General features: G+C 41.3%; 1 protein-coding gene and 1 long non-coding RNA gene across 2 annotated transcripts in view; one reads left to right on the top strand and one right to left on the bottom strand.

Moving 5' to 3' along the window:
- LOC138797673 (uncharacterized) overlaps positions 1–2,800 on the top strand; it is a 31,769-nt gene extending 28,969 nt beyond the window's left edge. Inside the window, exon 2 of the long non-coding RNA XR_011363975.1 lies at positions 2,506–2,800. This is a non-coding gene — a long non-coding RNA (uncharacterized lncRNA). The remainder of the gene's footprint in view (positions 1–2,505) is intronic.
- Positions 1–19,561, bottom strand: part of PTPN12 (protein tyrosine phosphatase non-receptor type 12) — a 55,739-nt gene that overhangs the window by 9,127 nt on the left and 27,051 nt on the right. The window contains exons 6-13 of the mRNA XM_069978123.1: positions 18,088–18,159; positions 17,142–17,201; positions 14,595–14,737; positions 14,439–14,505; positions 14,282–14,359; positions 13,636–13,728; positions 13,144–13,226; positions 2,497–3,434 (exon numbers count right to left, since the gene is read on the bottom strand). Coding sequence (XP_069834224.1) covers positions 2,497–3,434; positions 13,144–13,226; positions 13,636–13,728; positions 14,282–14,359; positions 14,439–14,505; positions 14,595–14,737; positions 17,142–17,201; positions 18,088–18,159 — 1,534 coding nt within the window. The remainder of the gene's footprint in view (positions 1–2,496; positions 3,435–13,143; positions 13,227–13,635; positions 13,729–14,281; positions 14,360–14,438; positions 14,506–14,594; positions 14,738–17,141; positions 17,202–18,087; positions 18,160–19,561) is intronic.

Raw genomic sequence — 19,561 nt, 5'->3', positions numbered from 1 at the left:
GTATGTGTATATGTATATATATATATATATATATATATATATATATATATATATATATAAAAAGTATCACCAGATTTGCACGGTCAAGTGGGTGTGGTTTGTAAAAGGGACGTGTCATAATTATCGCTCAGTTATAGTTACAGAGGCTACATGTACGATTACCCGGGATAATGATTTAGGCCAATATTGCCCAGCCCTAGGTGGAATGGTGCACTGAGCGGCCAGGGAACACTCCCAGTGCACCAAACTGTCTCATTCACATATTAAGGGTTAAATTCCCCTCCATTGTTCTGCCTCAGATGGCAGGACCTGTGGCGTACACTATTTGCCAGAGCTGAGATCAAAGTGCGCATATGCCAAGGTCCTTGCCGAAGGATGGAGCTTCCAGACGCTGATATGGAAGTAATTTGATATGAGGTGAAGTATATATGTTCGTTCATAGGTTTACAATTTAAGTATGACTGTCTTCTGGATGTGCAATTTGGGACCGATTATGATCATGGTACTGGTACATTTATTACTTCCAGTCTATGTAAGGTATATATAATGTATTGAGACTCTGGCTATGTATGTATGTGTCATTCTTGAGGTCTGAGGAAGGGACAACAGAAGTCCCAAAATGCTTTACTTTCTGAACTTGTTAATAAATTCTATATTATAAAAAAAAAAAAAAAATTATATATATACATACACATACACACACACTGTGTCTGTGGAGGACCGTTGCTTCTTTTTTCTCTGCATTCTGTGGTGTTCATCCATACCTGTGGGTGTTACAGTGGTTGATCTCCAGATGCCACCTTTCTCTGGGATATACTTTGACTGCCTTTTCAGTTGGTTGTGACTTGGCACAACCTGACCAGGTGAGCGGTAACATACTTCACCTGAACCTATTGTTTATTGGTACTATGTCATCCTATGAGGCGCTCTGCCTCTCTTTCTATATTTTTCTATGTTACTAGGTTCACTTTAACAGCCTACAAGCATTAGTGACAGGAACTGTGCTCCTGTTACTGTCCGAATGGGACCTCCAAATTCCCAATCATTTTTCCTTACTGCTGGAGGAAAATTACTTACCTTCGTAGGGGCCGTTCAGCAATCTTATAGTAGAGTCTGCCTCAGGCAGACTATGGGAAGATCACGGTAATAATAGTCAATGCTTTGCAATGGCATAGCGTTGACCTGTATATGCAATCTAATAATGGCATGTAATAGTCCCCTAGGGGAAATTAAGTATAAAAATAAAATTAAAAATTCTCTATCTCATGGGCCCTCTCCTAAATCACTGTTTCCCAATTAAAATATAAAACACAAAAATAAACTTTATAAAATCACAGCATGCATAATTGACTGAACTGTCTGATCTGATAAAATTTAAGGAAAAAAATGCAAGGATTACAATTTGTCACATTATCAGAAAAAAAGCAGTCAAAAATTCCCATCTAAACAAATATGATACTAATAAAAACAAGAGAGATTGTGGTACAAAATGACACCCCAAACCAGCCCTGTATGTGAAAAAATAAAAGTGCTATGGCTCTTAGAATCAAGAAGGAAAAAACGAAAGTTAGGCTTTTCCTTAAAGGAGAAGTCTGGTAATTTTTATTGGATAAAATGGTGATGTCACGACCCGACTCCCAGAGCTGTGCGGGCTGTGGCTGCTGGAGAGGATGATGGCAGAGGGATGCTCAGTGTCCCCCCCCCAGTGCCCTGTGTCCCTCAGTGTCCCCCTGCCATCATCCTCTCCAGCAGCCACAGCCCGCACAGCTCTGGGAGTCGGGTTGTGACATCACCATGTTATCCAGGAAGTGAAGCCTTGATGCAGTAGTAAGTGCAGGGAAAAAAGCACTTTATGTGCATTTCCCGTAATACGTGTATATTTGCCATTTGTATAACTTTTGGGGAACAATACAATATTGTACTTAAATAAAAATTTTCGCTTGACTTCTCCTTTAGGGTCAGTTCACACATACAGACTCACTCGCAGCATAAATCTTGCTGCGATTCTGTCAGGTCCTGGTAGTTTACTGTCACTACATACTGAACAACCGCTGTGTGAATGTAATTCTGCCGGCCGGGCCCACTCATGCTCTGTACACATTACCTCTCCTCGCTGCACGGGGTCCCGGCATACTGCTCTCCCGCCCGGCCAATCAGTGTGTTGCCCAGCCGCAGCCACTGATTGGCTGGGTGGGAGAGCAGTACGCGGGACCACGTGCAGCAAGGAGAGGTAATGTAAACAGAGCAGGAGCAGTGCAGCAGCAGGTGTTAAGGGGCCGGCAGAATTACATACACGAAGCGGTTGTTCAGACAGCTGAGTGTATGTAGTGACAGTGAACTGCCAGGACTTGACAGACTCGCAGCAAGATTTACGCTGCGACTCTGTATGTGTGAGCTGACCCTTAAGGCCTAAATAGGCTGCAGACGAAAGGGATTAAAGAGATATGCAGTATTAGTTTCTTATACAGTAACTATTTATACTATAAATTTTTTTACCTTTTTCAGAACATGGATGCTTCACAGAAAGATCGTGCCTGGCAATTGACATGGACAATACTTTTCTAGTTGACAGGTTTTCAGATGCTGCAGAAACAGTGGCACTTGCGGTTGATATAGTGGACAAGTTTTTTTCCACAGACCCATATGAATTGCCCTCCTCTATGTCAGAGTCATCAGAGTGAAGAGGATTGGTGAAAGATAAGGGTGCCTGAAGTGCAGGAGTGTTGTTGAGGTCAGCATGACTCCCTGTCTGGGAAGCCAAAACATTGCTGTTTATTAAAGTCTTGCCATCAGAATGACACACATCTAAATGTTTATCAGCAGAGGAAGACTCATTTTTACACTCTGTATGCTTATTTCCCAAAACAGTAGAAATTGCAAGTCCTCGCTCTAGTGGAAGATGGTCTGGCCTTGTAGGAGGATCAGAGCTCCTCTCCAGTGGCACATCTTCTAAAGATACAGTAGATCTTGAACTTCTACAGTCAACACAAGGAGTAGATGATATTAGTGACAGTGACTCCAAAGAACTGGACACATGAGTTTTAGGCAATTGGTCAATTGCATAAGATGAAGCAGATTTGATTTTAAAGCCGAGTCCCCTTTGGAGACCTGTAGCGGTCTCAAAACTTTTTGGGCATTCTTGAAGCGGTACTTTCTTTATTTCTATACTTAGCTTACGTTCTAGCTTCTTCTCAACAATAGTCTCTCCTTTCTCCATTACATCACATGATTTGTTATAGTTCTCATTCATGTCTGTCGTGTTTTCTGAGGATACTATATGCAACACAGGCTTTGGGTGATAACGGTCACTGTCTTGCCACACTGTAGTCACAGTTGGGTAAGCAGAAGGAGGAGAGGGTGTCAGAATTGGTGGCACAGGATGAGGCTCTGGTGGTTGCAAGATTTCTTCTTTGACATCTCCTTCTACAAGGCAACTGCAAAATAAAAACACATTTAATAATATCCATGAAACTTCACAGGGCAGAATAATGCTTAAAAGGGTTTAGACTTAAAAATCTCATCTGTCCTGTCCTCAGCTTGGGTGGGGTTTTGCAGCTCAGTTCCAATAAAGCAAATCAAGCAGAACTGTAATACCACACAAAACCAGGGGTGGTGGTGTTTTCGCAAGCTGTTCTCAGGTAGGCTCTTGACTAGCGTAGCCTCAGCTCAAAAAGAGCCCTCTTTTATACTGCAACTGCAGACTGACTCTGGCCAGAGGATTATTGCAAATGGATATAGGTTATCTACTATGGTGGCATTTTATAGAGAGACTTTAGTCATCACAGTTGGATTGTGGAGAGGAAGAGATGTTAAACTTGGTTTCTCACATTCCTCTTTACAAGCTGACAGGGGAGCAAAGAGAGGAGCCTGATCAGACCCTAGAAGTAGAGGGGTTGGAAGAAGCACTAGAAGCTTTTCCAAACTAGATCTCCAGGTCTGGATGGACTGCCATACAAGTTTTTTTGAACAGTGTGGGGATGGCTTACTACAAGAATTACTTTAAAACCTTTAATGCTTCATGTGAGGAAGGCAATTTACCAGCATCTATGTCAGAAGCGGTGGTCGTACTTATCCATTGTCCCTAATAAAGTTCATACACAAATGGGGTCCTATGGACCAACATCCTTGCTGTGAGGTGACGATAAAATTATTGACAGAGTGTGAGCCAGTAGGCTACTCACCATCAACATTTGGTGCATGGTAATCAAATGGGTTTAATGCCTGGAAAATCAACAGCTGATATCAGACAGCTTTATTTTTACCCTTCAGGCTCCTAGGTTGCCCGAGCCGCTCTTTCATTAGATGCTGCCAAGACTTTTAAGAGCGTTTAATGGAGACACCTTTGGTGTGTGCTCTCGGGCATGGGTTTTAGCACTAAATATGTATAAGTCAAACACTATGCCAATGGCATAGTTTCCACTTGCCCGGAGCACCAGGCAGGTCTGCCTTCTCCCCCGTTAGCTATGGAGCCGTCGGCAAACATGATTAGCTTCTGAGGGGATAGTGAGCTTTCCGCATGGCCCTATGGAGAACAGATATGCTGCTTTTTGTGGGAAATGTGGAAAGTTCTCAAGTAAATATGAATGTTCTCTCTACTTTTGGGAACTATTCAGGGCTCCTTATTAAAGGGGTTATCCAGTGCTATAAAAACATGGCCACTTTCCCCCTACTGTTGTCTCCAGTTTGGGTGGGGTTTTGAAACTCAGTTCCAATTAAGTAAATGGAGCTTAATTGCAAACTGCACCTGAACTGGAGACAACAGTAGGGGGAAAAGTGGCCATGTTTTTGTAGCACTGGATAACCCCTTTAAGTAGGACAAATTGGCACTTCTCCCTCTTGGACCCCTTCTTTGATTTGCCCTTAATACAAATACAGTGTTGCCTTGGTTTACAAGCATAATTCGTTCTGGAACCGTGCATGTAACCCAAATCCACTCTTAAACCAAAGCAAATTTTCCCATAAGAAATCATAGAAATACAGACAATTGGTTCAACACCCCAAAAATAATGATTTATTATTCTGAACAACATGTAAAACTAATGAAACACTCAGAAACAGCAGAATATGTGATATTATAAGTTACTGTACAGTAATGGAGAGGATAGGAAACACAAGGGCTGTTAGAGACTGCAGGGAGTATGAAGGAATGAGCAGGACAGATCTGGGCTCAGTATAGCAGCTCTCTCTGTCCGGGGAGAGAGAGGGGTTACAGCTATGGAGAGATTACCTCACCATCCTGTCCCCTGATGTGAGCCCCAGCCTGAAGTGGATCTGCTATGATTTGGAAGGTGAGGGAGACTTCCTGGGCCAGAGTACAGGGCTGTACACCACCCTGTGCAGGCCATGCCCCTCGTCCACTTGCATTCCCACCCAGTACAGGGAGCTCTTAAACCAAAACAATGCTCTTAAACCAAATCACAATTTTAAAAAACAGTGAGCTCTTAAACTAAAACGCTCTTAAACCAAGTTACCAGTGTACATCATTCTGGTGGTAACGCAGTTTAAGTCTGTGTGTTTATCTCCAAATGTATTTAAACATGTTGCATTATATCCAACTCCTTTTATGGCCAGGTCCCAAGCTAAGGTGAAGATCTTGAGAAAACTTCCTTTATTGATGTTTGACAGAGCAAACCTAACAAAAAGACTTCTCACGCCCAATTTGTATATATAAAATTAGACTTGATACTCTTCAGAGAGGGAAGGAGAATAGAGAATTGGCAGTCCTGAATCCCTTTCTTTATTATTGAACAAAACAATTTTAGCAGATGAGGGGGTGGAGTGAACCGGACGGCCTAGACCGGAATGGCTGGCTACTGAAACGTGTGCCTGGGATGAGTCTTATACACATTTTGGAAATTGCAGCTCAGACCACCTGACATACCTATATTTCTTCCCATGTTAAAAAAGGTGTGGCAGCAAATAAAATGTCTTTTTGAAATGTGATCAATATACTGACTTAAACCATTACGGCACAATTCTGACATGCATCATTTTGAGATTCTAGAGGGGAGGAGTGAATAGGAAGGTAAGGGGAGTAGATAGGCTGTCGCAACTGAACTAAGGTGGGGCTTTCAAAGCCTTTGCTAGGCTACAAGAGGAATTTGAACTGCCGCATTCTGTGTTTTACAGATATTTACAATTAAGACATGCAGTAAAAACACAGTTCAGGTCGCCACATACTATAACAACTAATGCTCTATTAAAATCAGTACTAACATCTTCATACTTTAAAAGGGTTGATTTCAGTTATCTATATGGGGTTACTGTCTGCATTGCATGATTTTACCTATAAGAGTATGTTCAGACTAAGCAGATCAGTGTGTCATTGCCAGTCTATGGGAGAGCGCGCGCTCCTTTGCTGCCGCAGCTCTCCGCTCTTAGGGGTGACATGAACAAACCTCCCGGAAATGTATGAGTCAATGGACAACTGTGTCAATGTCAATAAGGTGGATACCTACACAGTCAGCACTGACTGGACTGAGTTAGGGTATGATCATACGATGCAGATTCACAGCATGTAAACCTACCCTAGAAATAGGTATTCCAGTCTTGATAATTTTTACTTTATGTACAGTATATGCAAAAATCACCTGCCAGTTCTGAGCCGAGAGCAGAGCTAGCACCTGTCAGCTTTTGTGATGAAAGCCAAGAGATAACATCTCTAAATCAATACATTAGGCAAAACAATCTATATCTATATTTTATGATTTTATTTAAAAAACTGTTCCAGTTTGTGGTCTCTTGCCATTAAGTAACTGTTTCAAACCTAATGTCACTAACAAAACACCACACAAACACACTCTGCTACACTTCAAATCTACCGAAATAGTACATGATCATCAAAGCTTTTTGGAACAATGACAGCAGCACTGCAAGTGCAAAAGTAGCTTGATACAAAGAACTGAATTCAACAAGAATTTGGAAGGTTCCTGGCAGCAGCCCAAAGAAAAACCCTTAAGTCTAAAGAGCGTGGGGTTTTAAACATCAAATGGCTTTGGTGCCAGGCCTGTGGAATGCAGCACTTACGCCAAAAATAGACAACACTTAACTTTCTTCGAGAAAGCCAAAAGAGAAACATTGCGGCATTCATAACAGTAGTGACACTACACTGGCACACTCATGGAATACATGGCCTATTCTACAGCAACCAATTTAAAGATGACAGCACACTAGAAGATGCTCCATATAACTTCATTACACTTCATCTTTACAAAAAGCAAGTCAGATTCTTAGATTGTAGTGACAGGTTATTTCAATTAAAGGAGAAGTCCGGCCAAAATAAATTTTTTATATGTTATTAGTGATGGAAAGTTATAAAATTTTCTAATGTACATTAATTATGGGAAATGCTCATATACTGCCATTTCCCTTAATTTGGTGTATCAGGAAGTGTTAGAATTGTCTCTGAAGCAGTGACGTCACGACGAAAGGTGTAATTCCTATGGAGTGTCCAGCAGGGGGCGCACTATATATAGAAGTCAATGGTACTCATTGACTTCTATATATAGTGCGCCCCTGCTGGACACTCCATTGGAATTACAATGGATGTTTATGTAAATGTAGTATACAGGGTTTTTGATTGAATACATTTATGAAATACTTTGGGGAGCAAGTGTAAATGTAAGCAATCAGTACATAACAGTAAGCCCGCCGAACCGCCGCCACCAAACGCCCGCCGCTCTGGACTACTGAACTACTACTCTCCCCACCTGCTCATAGCATGAGCAGGTGATGGGAGAGTAGTAGCTGGGTTATATCTCAGAGATCGCGGCCGCTGATGCCGCGCAGGGGAGCCGCTCATCACTGCAGCCATCATCACCCTCCTGCTGCTTCCTTACTCTCTCAGAGATATAATCCGGCTACTACTCTACCATCACCTGCGCATGCTATGAGCAGAGGGGAGAGTAGTTCGCCGCCGCTGATGCCACGCAGGGGAGCCGCACATCACTGCAGCCATCATCCCCCTCCGCTCCCCCCTCCTGCTTCCTTACTCTATCTGATGGCTGATTCCCCGCCCGGTCGCCGGCACGTGTGATCGGAGAGCGGCGGCCGGGGAGTCAGCCATCAGATAGTGTAAGGAAGCAGCAGGAGGGGGGGGGGGGCGGAGGTGGATGATGGCTGCAGTGATGAGCGGCTCCCCTGCGCGGCATCAGCGGCGGCGGCAATCTCGGAGATCTAACCCAGCTACTACTCTCTCATCACCTGTGCATGCTATGAGCCGGTGGGGAGAGTAGTAGTCCAGAGCGGCGGGCGTTCGGTGGCGGCGGTTCGGCGGGCTTACTGTTATGTACTGATTGCTTACATTTATGGAATACTTTGGGGAGCAAGGACACTTGCTCCCCAAAGTATTTCATACATGTATTCAATCAAAAACACTGTATACTACATTTACATACACATCTATTGTAATTCCAATGGAGTGTCCAGCAGGGGAGCACTATATATAGAAGTCAATGGTACTCATTGACTTCTATATATAGTGCGCCCCCTGCTGGACACTCCATAGGAATTACACCTTTCGTCGTGACGTCACTGCTTCAGAGAGAATTCTAACACTTCCTGATACACTAAATTAAGGGAAATATCAGTATATGAGCATTTCCCATAATTAATGTACATTAGAAAATTGTATAACTTTCCATCAGTAATAACATATAAAAAATAAATTTTGGCCGGACTTCTATTTTAATCGTTTTTACATTTTTCAAATAAATGGTATAAAAAGTGACAATATTTCCTCACTGCAGTTACAGTATACACCTAACCGTATTTTCCTTTTTTAAAAAAAAATAAATAAATAAATAAAAGCTTAAATGGTCACTGTCATTACCAATAATGCCACATTTTTTTGTTTTCTATATTTAACTAAAATGCCACTGGATGTCACATTTACTAGAAAACTACAGTCAATGCTCCAACACTTTGTAAAAGCAAAGGAAAAAATAAAAAAAAAAAAGACCAAATGCAGGAAGTGATGTTAGTTCCTCTGCTCGGCACAGACTGGCCCAGGGAAGAAGAATACCGATTGGCCAGCAGCTGTACACACCCCGTACACTGCGGCAGCTAAATATAGTAACTGATCCCCTCCCCCCGGCCTAAGGGCCGTATTACACAGCCCAATGAGAAATGTTAGTGCCGATCTGCTTGATTAGCGCTCCGTTTGACATGTATGGACGACATGCATGAAAAAAAAAAGTCTATATAAAAACACATGTAAAAACAATTTTTTTGTTTGTGGTTTGTATATAAATATACACTTATCTGGGGGGGGGGGGGGGGGGAGGTGACAAACCCTAAAAATGTTGACTTTTCTTTTCAGGAACTTGACTTTCACAATAGCCATTTGCTGCTATATTGTGAAGCTGTATTCCTGTTTGTTTTTTGTATACAGAAGTTGGGGAATAAGAGAGGCTTTTCAATTCCTCAGGCAATGAAGTAATATTGTTCTCCCGAGCAGAACTGCCTTGCTATCAAACCACAGCAATTGCTTTTTACTACACTGCCACAAGAACTTAATTTGTAAAGCTGAAAACCAAGATTATAGAAACAGCAGGTACACCATTTCCTATGGAAGTCATTAAAATACTAATATGCAAGGTGAATTAGATTGAAGACCATAGGATTATGATATTTCAAAACAGATAAAGGATCCAAGCATCAAATAAATGATATATAATATATAACTAGAAAATGTACCCGGCGCTGCCCGGGTATAAAGTGTCAGTGTGTTAATTAGATTTGTTCTAAGGTGCCCAGGAGGCCAAGCTAAAGGTATTGTTTCATCTGAGTTAATCAGTGGAATTAGTGTATACCTGTAGTGCATAGTTGGAGGGGTTCTGTATACCCGCAATGTATAGTTTTTAGGGGTCTCGCATATCTGTAGTGCATAGTTGGGGGGGGCTGTATACCTATAGTGTATAGTTGAGGGAGGTCCTGTATACCTGCAGTGTAGAGTTGGTGAAGGTCCTGTATACCTATACTGTATAGTTCGGGGGTCCTGTATACCTGTAGTATATAGTTGGTGCTGTATACCTGTAATGTATAGTTGGTGGAGGTCTTGTATACCTGTAGTTTATAGTTTGAGGGTCCTGGATACCTGTAGTGTATAATTGGTGGAGGTCTTGTATACCTGTAATATATAGTTCGGGGGTCCTGTATACCTGTAGTAAATAGTTTGAGGGTCCTGTATAACTATAGTATAGAGTTGGTGGAGGTCCTGTATACCTGTAGTGTATAGTTTGGGGTCCGATATACCTGTAGTATATAGCTGGTGGAGTTCCTGTATACCTATAGTATATTTGGGGTCCTGTATACGTGTAGTATAGAGTTGGTGTAGGTCCTGTATACCTGTAGTGTATGGTTTTGAGGTCCTGTATACCTGTAGTGTATAGTTTGGGGTGCTGTATACCTGTAGTATATAGTTGGTGGAGGTCCTGTATACCTGAAGTATATAGTTGGTGGAGGTCCTGTATACCTGTAGTATATAGTTTTGGGGTCCTGTATACCTGTAGTATATAGTTTTGGGGTCCTGTATACCTGTAGTGTAAAGTTTGGGGTCCTGTATACCTGTAGTATATAGTTTTGTGGAGGTCCCGTGCACTTGTAGTGTATAGTTTTGGGGTCCTGTATACCTGTAGTGTCCTGTATACCTGCAGGGTTGTATTTACCCGTATGGCAGTGTTATTCAGTCACAGAGTCTCGGTATTGGTCATGTCTGGTATGGGGGTGTTATCCAGTCACAGTATGGCGGTATTGGTCAGGTCTGGTGTGGCGGTGTTATCCAGTCACGGTATGGTGGTATTGGTCAGGTCTGGTATAGCAGTGTTATCCAGTCACAGTATGGCAGTATCGGTCAGGTCTGATATGATGGTGTTATCCAGTCACAGTATGGTGGTATTGTAATGAAGATGGATGACAGCGTCCAATCATGTGAACATATCTTTAATTCCTCCATAAACAGACAATGTAATGACGTTTCGACTCGTCTGAGTCTTTTTCAAACTTTTTCATGTCTGGTATGGGAGTGTTATCCAGTCACAGTATGGCGGTATTGGTCAGGTCTGGTATGGCAGTGTTATCCAGTCACAGTATGGCGGTATTGGTCAGGTCTGGTGTGGCTGTATGGATGGAGTAGGGGGTCCTGTATATACATGTACTGTATAGATGGAGTAGGGGGCCCTGTAGATACATGTCCTGTATAGATGGAGTAGGGGGCCCTGTATACATATACTGTATAGATGGAGTAGGGGGTCCTGTATATACATGTACTGTATAGATGGAGTAGGGGGCCCTGTATATACATGTACTGTATAGATGGAGTAGGGGGCCCTGTATATACATGTACTGTATAGATGTAGTAGGGGGTCCTGTATACATGTACTGTATAGATGGAGTAGGGGGTCCTGTATATACATGTACTGTATAGATGGAGTAGGGGGCCCTGTATATACATGTACTGTATAGATGGAGTAGGGGGTCCTGTATACATATACTGTATAGATGGAGTAGGGGGCCCTGTATATACATGTACTGTATAGATGGAGTAGGGGGTCCTGTATATACATGTACTGTATAGATGGAGTAGGGGGTCCTGTATATACATGTACTGTATAGATGGAGTAGGGGGTCCTGTGTATACATGTACTGTATAGATGGAGTAGGGGGTCCTGTATATACATGTACTGTATAGATGGAGTAGGGGGTCCTGTATATACATGTACTGTATAGATGGAGTAGGGGGCCCTGTATATACATGTACTGTATAGATGGAGTAGGGGGTCCTGTATATACATGTCCTGTATAGATGGAGTAGGGGGTCCTGTATATACATGTCCTGTATAGATGGAGTAGGGGGTCCTGTATATACATGTCCTGTATAGATGGAGTAGGGGGTCCTGTATATACATGTACAGTATAGATGGAGTAGGGGGCCCTGTATATACATGTACTGTATAGATGGAGTAGGGGGCCCTGTATATACATGTACTGTATAGATGGAGTAGGGGGTCCTGTATATACATGTACAGTATAGATGGAGTAGGGGGCCCTGTATATACATGTACTGTATAGATGGAGTAGGGGGTCCTGTATATACATGTCCTGTATAGATGGAGTAGGGGGCCCTGTATATACATGTACTGTATAGATGGAGTAGGGGGTCCTGTATATACATGTACTGTATAGATGGGAGTAGGGGGCCCTGTATATACATGTACTGTATAGATGGAGTAGGGGGTCCTGTATATACATGTACTGTATAGATGGAGTAGGGGGTCCTGTATATACATGTACTGTATAGATGGAGTAGGGGGCCCTGTATATACATGTACTGTATAGATGGAGTAGGGGGTCTACCAGTTATTACTGTGGATGTTGTGAGGCAGCTTCCCTAGCAACCATTGCTCCCTGTGAAAATGAAAGCAGTAATCCTATTGGTTGCTAAGGCTCCAACTGCCGTGTCTGCTGCAGCTAATTATATCACCTGTGTTTGCAGTGAGGAGATTTTCCCATTCATCTCTATGAGGCGCCTCTCTTTCCCCTCCCCCTCCCCTCCTGTACATCTGGCGGGGACGGGAACTTTGCAATAACCTTCCCGGGCACCCAATGTATCTGTGTGCCAAATTTGGGGTCAAACGGTTCAGGCGTTTGGAAGTCTATAGAGGACAGACAGACTTTGATTTTTATGATATAGATAATATATATATAAATATATAAAAAAATATATATATATATATATATATATATATATATATATATATATATATATATATATATATATATATATAATAAAAAATATATATAAAATATATTTTTATTATATGTATAATAAAATAAATATATATAATAAAATAAATATATATAATAAAATAAATATATATAATAAAATAAATATATATAATAAAATAAATATATATAATAAAATAAATATATATAATAAAATAAATATATATATTAAAATAAATATATATATTAAAATAAATATATATATTAAAATAAATATATATATTAAAATAAATATATATATTAAAATAAATATATATATATATATATATATATATATATATATAATTACACACACATATACACACACACACACGTCAGTTCAGTCCAAAAATTCTAGAGCTATAGAACCCCTCCACTTACCTACGAATTCTTGGAGGCTTTGGTGGTGGAGAATCCATTTTGTCATTCTCTAAGGAGTTCACTGCATTTTCAGAATTTTCCTCCTACCAATATAAGAGAAAACTTTATAATCTTACTAAGAAAGTCCACTGTGTTCAGCCCATTATCATGCAGTGATTGGTCTCTTCCAATCAGGGTGTACCAAAACACAGGAAGTCCCGGCCAGTACAGAGTGTCACAGCTCAATGCATCTGTCAATCAAATGACTGCCTTCTCTAAAAGTGCAGATGATTGGAACTTCCTGTGTTTGGTCTCTTTAAAAAGCTGCCTTCAGGACACTGGATCTGGATACGAGATTTTACAGCATAACTTTAAAAAAAAAAAAGTAAACAGCAAACATGCTTATTTCCCATTTACTATTTACATTTTGAAAGTTATAACAGGTACACTTTAATGCTTTCTGAACCAACAGCTATTATCATGACAAAGAAATATAGTTGCAGTTATACATACCAGATCAACAATTTTTCTAGACTCTTTCTCATATACTTCAAGCTGCTTCTGGAATAGCTGAGCTATAGCACGATGCACTAGTTCATACTGTTCCTAAATAGAAAATTAGATGGTTAACCAATATTTGGTAGAGATTTAGGTTACTAAAGAGGAGCAGGTCAACATGGGACAGCAGTTTTCCATACCTATCGACTAGTGGCGCCATGGTGATTCCAGCTGTGCTATTCCAGGTGATTCCAGCTGTAACCCCCCCCCCCCCATTCTGTATTTATGGCCTTTTTAGGTATATGTAAATCAGCATGCCTAGTGCATTGGAGACGGGCCCAACATCCTGCTGACGCGCCTGGTACCGTTCATGTGGGGTGCGTCAGCCAAATGAGATAGCAGTGTACCAAGTCTACCTCTAATGCAACAAAAATGCTTATTTACATATACCCCAAAAAAAAAAAAACAAAAAAAACAGAACGGAGTGGCGGATCTCCAGAAGACCGGCACCACTGGGAGAAGAGCAGCACCTCTGATCAATGAGTATGAAAAACTTCTACCACCATATATGCTGGTACATTTACGTTTGATTAATGGCATTCATTTTGAGAATAAGTGTGCTTTTATCAATTACAACAATTTGTCTAACCCAACTGTGTACCTTAGTTTGGACTGCTGAATGCCGCTGTGTCCTCATCTCTTGAATTAAACTGAACACATTAAACTCTTCAGGTATTCTCTAAAAACGAGAAAGTAATGGGTTAATATCACCTGATAACTGACTTTATCTTAACAGTGGGTTTATATTTGCCACTTACACCAGCTTTCAGCAGATTCCATGTGTAATCTATTGCACAAATGGCTCCAGTCCTTCCACAGCCTGCACTAAAGAGAGAATTACAACAATACACTTACAGTCTTGTTTAGGCAACTTTAGTCATACTAGATCATACAATTTTTCAAAGACAGCATACCTGCAGTGTATACATATAGGAACCTCCTCATGAGCCTGATAATCCCGCATTAAACTAATCATGTCAAGAATAGAATCAAAAGAAGATGGGACATCATGATCCGGCCAGTTCACGTAATGAAACTGAAGAATACTACGTGTTTCCTGCAAACAGATAGGTAGAGAAGACAGAATGTTACCAGAAATGCTGCATCACTGAACGTGATTTCTTTAGGCCTTTATAAGTAACTCTAAGAGTCCATTTACATAGAAAGGTTATCTGACAGATTATCGGCCAAAGATTTGTAGCCAAAGCCAGGAATGGATTTGATAAGGAGAAATCTCAGGTTTTCCTTTATGACATGTTCTCTGCTAACAGACTGTTTCTGGCTTTGCCAGATAATCTGTCAAACAATCTGTGTTTATGGACCCTAAGGCTACGTGCACAGGGAGCAAAAGTGGCGGAATATGCAGCCAGCCTCCCCATCATAATGACAGTCTATGGGAGGCTCGCGCCTCCTCTCTCCACACTGAAGAATGAACATGTTCCTCCCGTAAGTGTGACCCTGTGATCAAGCTAACGCGAAACGTGCGTTGGGGGAGGAGGAGGAGGACCACGCTGTCATCAGACTGAGGTATACTTGCACTGTGCATACTTACTACTTGGAAGCTGGCCCGGCACTTACTTGGTTCTTATGGACATGTTTACAACTTACATTGCTGCTATTGCACTGGGGATTTTAGATTAAGTATTTAACACTGTGCACTTTAGTCCGGACCTCGTTTGCTGCTATAATACATAGATTGGACACTAGTCCTGCGGCACTGTGCACTGTATTTACTATTTATTTATGTCCTGTTTGGCTATTAGAGCCATTATACCATGCTTCCTTAGAAACTGTTTACATATGCTCTGTGATCTCTGTGGCCTGCCTGTGTTATCCGTGCTAATCTGTAATACCACTCTAGATTTTTAATCAAAAGTATGTGTTTTTATGTATGTCATATCATGTTTCAATAAAGTTTACATTACTATTTAATGGCTTTGCGAGCTATCAATTTTTGTAGGAATATAGTGTTGTATAGATAGCCCTATATTATCATAGTGGTCTATATAGGAGAAATTCACTTCATGGATAAAATGGTGATGTCACGACCCGACTCCCAGAGCTGTGTAGGCTGTGGCTGCTGGAGAGGATGATGGCAGAGGTATGCTCAGTGTCCCTCCAGTGCCCTGTGTCCCCAAGTGTCCCCCTGCCATCATCCTCTCCAGCAGCCACAGCCCGCACACCTCTGGGAGTCGGGTCGTGACATCACCATGTTATTCAGGAAGTGAAGCCTTGATGCAGTAGTAAGTGCAGGGAGAAGCATTTCCCGTAATAAGTGTAAATTGGTGATTTGTATAGCTTTTGGTGGCAATACAATACTATAATAAAATTTTTCGCCTGACTTCTCCTTTAGGGACCAGTATTCTAAAAGGCTTCTGTGACAGCCAAACTGATGAGGAAGGTGCGGCACTTGCTGTAATAATACAGACGTCTATATTATGCCCTGTGCTGTAGGGAAATGGTTAGGGCAGCATCTTAGTGACTTTTTCCCCTTCGATTGACCACTCCACAACATCTCAGATTGTTAGACCATACCAAATGAAACATGAAAAAAAATGATATAATATTGATGTTTTCATTCTGCAAATACAATACTGTATCTATTTTGTACACCTACACATGTACGTTGGAGAGTCACAGTAAGAACAATTCCTTTAACACGTTCTATTAGAGCAATCACTGCAGTTAATAGCAGTAGGACTACATCAAAGCTTCCTGTAGTTGATTTCCCCAGTGCCAGCAGAATAAAATTCACTATTAATACTATACACAGCCTCACAACATTCCTACTGCCTGACAACTCTACACCGACAGTACACACACCCCTCAGACAGCACCTGGAGTTTGTTGCAGGAAATCCCCTGGGCTTACAATCTATTAACTAAACTGCTTCTGCTTATAAAAGGGACCATTTAATACATCCCATATTTAAATATACAACTTTGATATCGCTCTGTCACTTTAAAAAAAAAAAAAAAACATCCTGAATAATGCAGCAAAATAATCTCATGTGAAAAAAAGGCCAGTAAGCATAAATTACTGAGCGGTTTTCAATTTTCTAACATAACGGATCCTATAAGTGAAGATATGGGGCCTCCATGATGTGCAAGTTTAGGTAGTAACGTGCTAAACCAGCTATAGTTGTCATATGGTAATGAGGCAGTCATGAAAACAAATCCTATTGTAAGTGAAGCTAGCTCAGCGATCAGCTGTTATCACCAGGGAAAGTGTTGGTCGCCCAGACATATTTTATTAGGGTATGTTCACGTGTACTTAATCTGCTATGCAGATTACTTACACCTAGGGTTTCCCTCCTAAAAAACACTGCGATCCAGAAATACAGCTTGGGAAATGCGTTTTACTTTTGGGCCAGCAGAGAAATCAGACTTGTTTGCTACATAGACAAGTAGGATTTGATCGACAGGCAGGGAGTAAGCATGACTATTTAACTCAGTACTTACATTCTGGAACTCCACTGTAAGGGTTCGAACAAAGTAATCTTTTCTGGATTTCTCGTCCTCCTACATAAAAAAATTAAAAAAAAAACAGAACATAACAGTCATTCATAATGCAAACACCTATGAGTTAGATCTATATTCTAAAATGACCGGTCCATGGCAAATATCAATCTAGAGGAGCTGAGCTGCAGTTACAGGGCTCCACAGTGAACAGAGACAGACAAATTTCATTCACTGTGTACTGCAGATGTTCGCTGGTGCTGGGTGCTGTCACCCGGCCCATCAGTGACTTATGAGGTATCCTGTGGATAGCCTATCAGTCCATTTTGCTCAGAAAACTCCTTAATGGTGCGTTCACACCTACAGGATCTGCAGCTGATTTTCTGCAGCAGATTTCAGTTAAATATTAACACAGCATCAGATTTGATGCTGTGTTCAGTTATTTAACTGAAATCTGCTGCAGAAAATCAGCTGCAGATCCTGTAGGTGTGAACGCACCCTAAGGATGCATTTACACATACAGGATTTGTTGGCGCAGATTTGAATCTGCAGCAGATTTCGTGGCCCAGATTTGATTTGCTTTGAATCTGCACCATCAAACTGCTGCAGATCTGCGGCGGATCTTGGAACCCTAAGGGTTTGTTCACACATACAGGATCTGCAGCAGATTTGATGGCCCAGATTAGATTCAAAGCAAATCTGCAGCAGCTCTATTGCGGATTTTGTATGTATGAATGCACCCTAAGAGTGTGTTCACACGTACAGGATCTGCCGCAGATCTGATGGTGCAGATTTGAAGTTGCAGATTCAAAGCAAATCAAACCCGGGCCATCAAATTTGCTGCAGATACTCTATGTGTGAACGCACGCTAAAGATATCATATGACAGTTTAATAGCACAGTATTAGGAAAGGTTTGTGAGTAACAGGTAACCTCTTACACATACTTACACAGGAAACATGAAATGGTCCAAATGTTAAAGCTTGTTCTCCGAAATTTGGATAGTACCGCTCACATTTTTTCTGTTGTGAATTTACAAAAGAAAAATTTAATATTACAGGGTGCCAGCATTTTCAAATCTAAGCCATGTTCACACACTGTACAAACCAAAAGCCATTCTGTCGTAATCATGAATTTCGGCTGTAGGTAGCGTTAAACAACGACCATTCGCTGCGGAAAGGTCATTGTTTGTACAGCATGTGCACATAGCCCTAAGCTGGAAATAAATACACAGCAGCTTCCTTGTAGTAAGTTATAAAAATCAGCACTTCCAAATAGGATGAATTACACAAAAAAGTGAGAAATAGGGGTCGGCACTACTGAAACCATATTAGCCTTAAGGAGGAAGAAATGCACGAATAATAAATCTCCGCACCTTGGTGGTGCAAATGTTCAGACGCAGAAGCACAGCAAACAGTCCAACAACAATCGAAGAAGAAGAAAAGCATTCGAATGCACTCACCGTTTTGCAGATAGTGTCTTTTCATTTTTCTTGCATAGGCATGTAATAGTTCATGGGAGGTGTTGTGGACGCCAACACGCTCCACTAGAATGAGTGCATTTGGATGCTTCAGTTTTTATCCAAATAGGATGATATTCTATAGACATTTGATTATATAGTTTTCAAATTAACTGATGTCAAAGTTATATAGATTTATAAATGTGTTTAAAAATATCAAGTCTTCCAGTACTTATCAGCTGCTGTATGTCCTGCAGGAAGTGGTGTATCCTTTCCAGTCTGACACATTGCTCTCTGCTGCCACCTCTGATCGTGACAGGAACTGCCCAAAGCGATAAAGGTTTCTGTGGGGATCTATGGCACTCTGGACAGTTCCCGTCATAGATAGAGGTGGCAGCAAAGAGCACTGTGTCAGACTGAAAAGAAAATTCCACTTCCTGCAGCACAAACAGCGGCTGATAAGTACTAGAAGGCTTGAAATTTTTTTTATCACAAATATCTACCACGATATAAATAGAATTTACAAATCTGTATCATTTTCTGACTCCAGTTGATTTGAAAAAGCTTTTATTCCACTCGAGTACTCCTTTAAATGTGCCATTTACATACAAGCCATTTGGAAAGATTGAATAGATTGGTTTATTGGACAGCCTCAATGCCTTAAAAAGGAAGTCCGATAGGGTTTTAAAAAAAACACGTCACTACGGGCAGGGGGTGGTGGGAAATTGAAAAAACAAATCTGCTTACCAATCCCCACCACACGACAGAGCTCCTGGACCCGACTGGCTGTCATTTTCTCTGCAGTTCCAGGTACATCATGACCCAGCATCCACGTCACAGGCTGGTGGGATATGGCCCACTCAGCCAATCAGTGTCTGTAGCAGTATCCTGCCCCAGTCACTGACTGGCTGTGCGGGGCATCAGTCAGTCGGGTCGTGACGTAGCCAGCTGGGAGCTCAGAAGAC

This window comes from Dendropsophus ebraccatus, chromosome 1 (genome assembly GCF_027789765.1).
Source record: "Dendropsophus ebraccatus isolate aDenEbr1 chromosome 1, aDenEbr1.pat, whole genome shotgun sequence".
Taxonomy (NCBI): Eukaryota; Metazoa; Chordata; class Amphibia; order Anura; family Hylidae; genus Dendropsophus; species Dendropsophus ebraccatus.
Note: the sequence above shows the minus strand (reverse complement) of the source record. Positions and strands in the feature narration are given on the sequence as shown.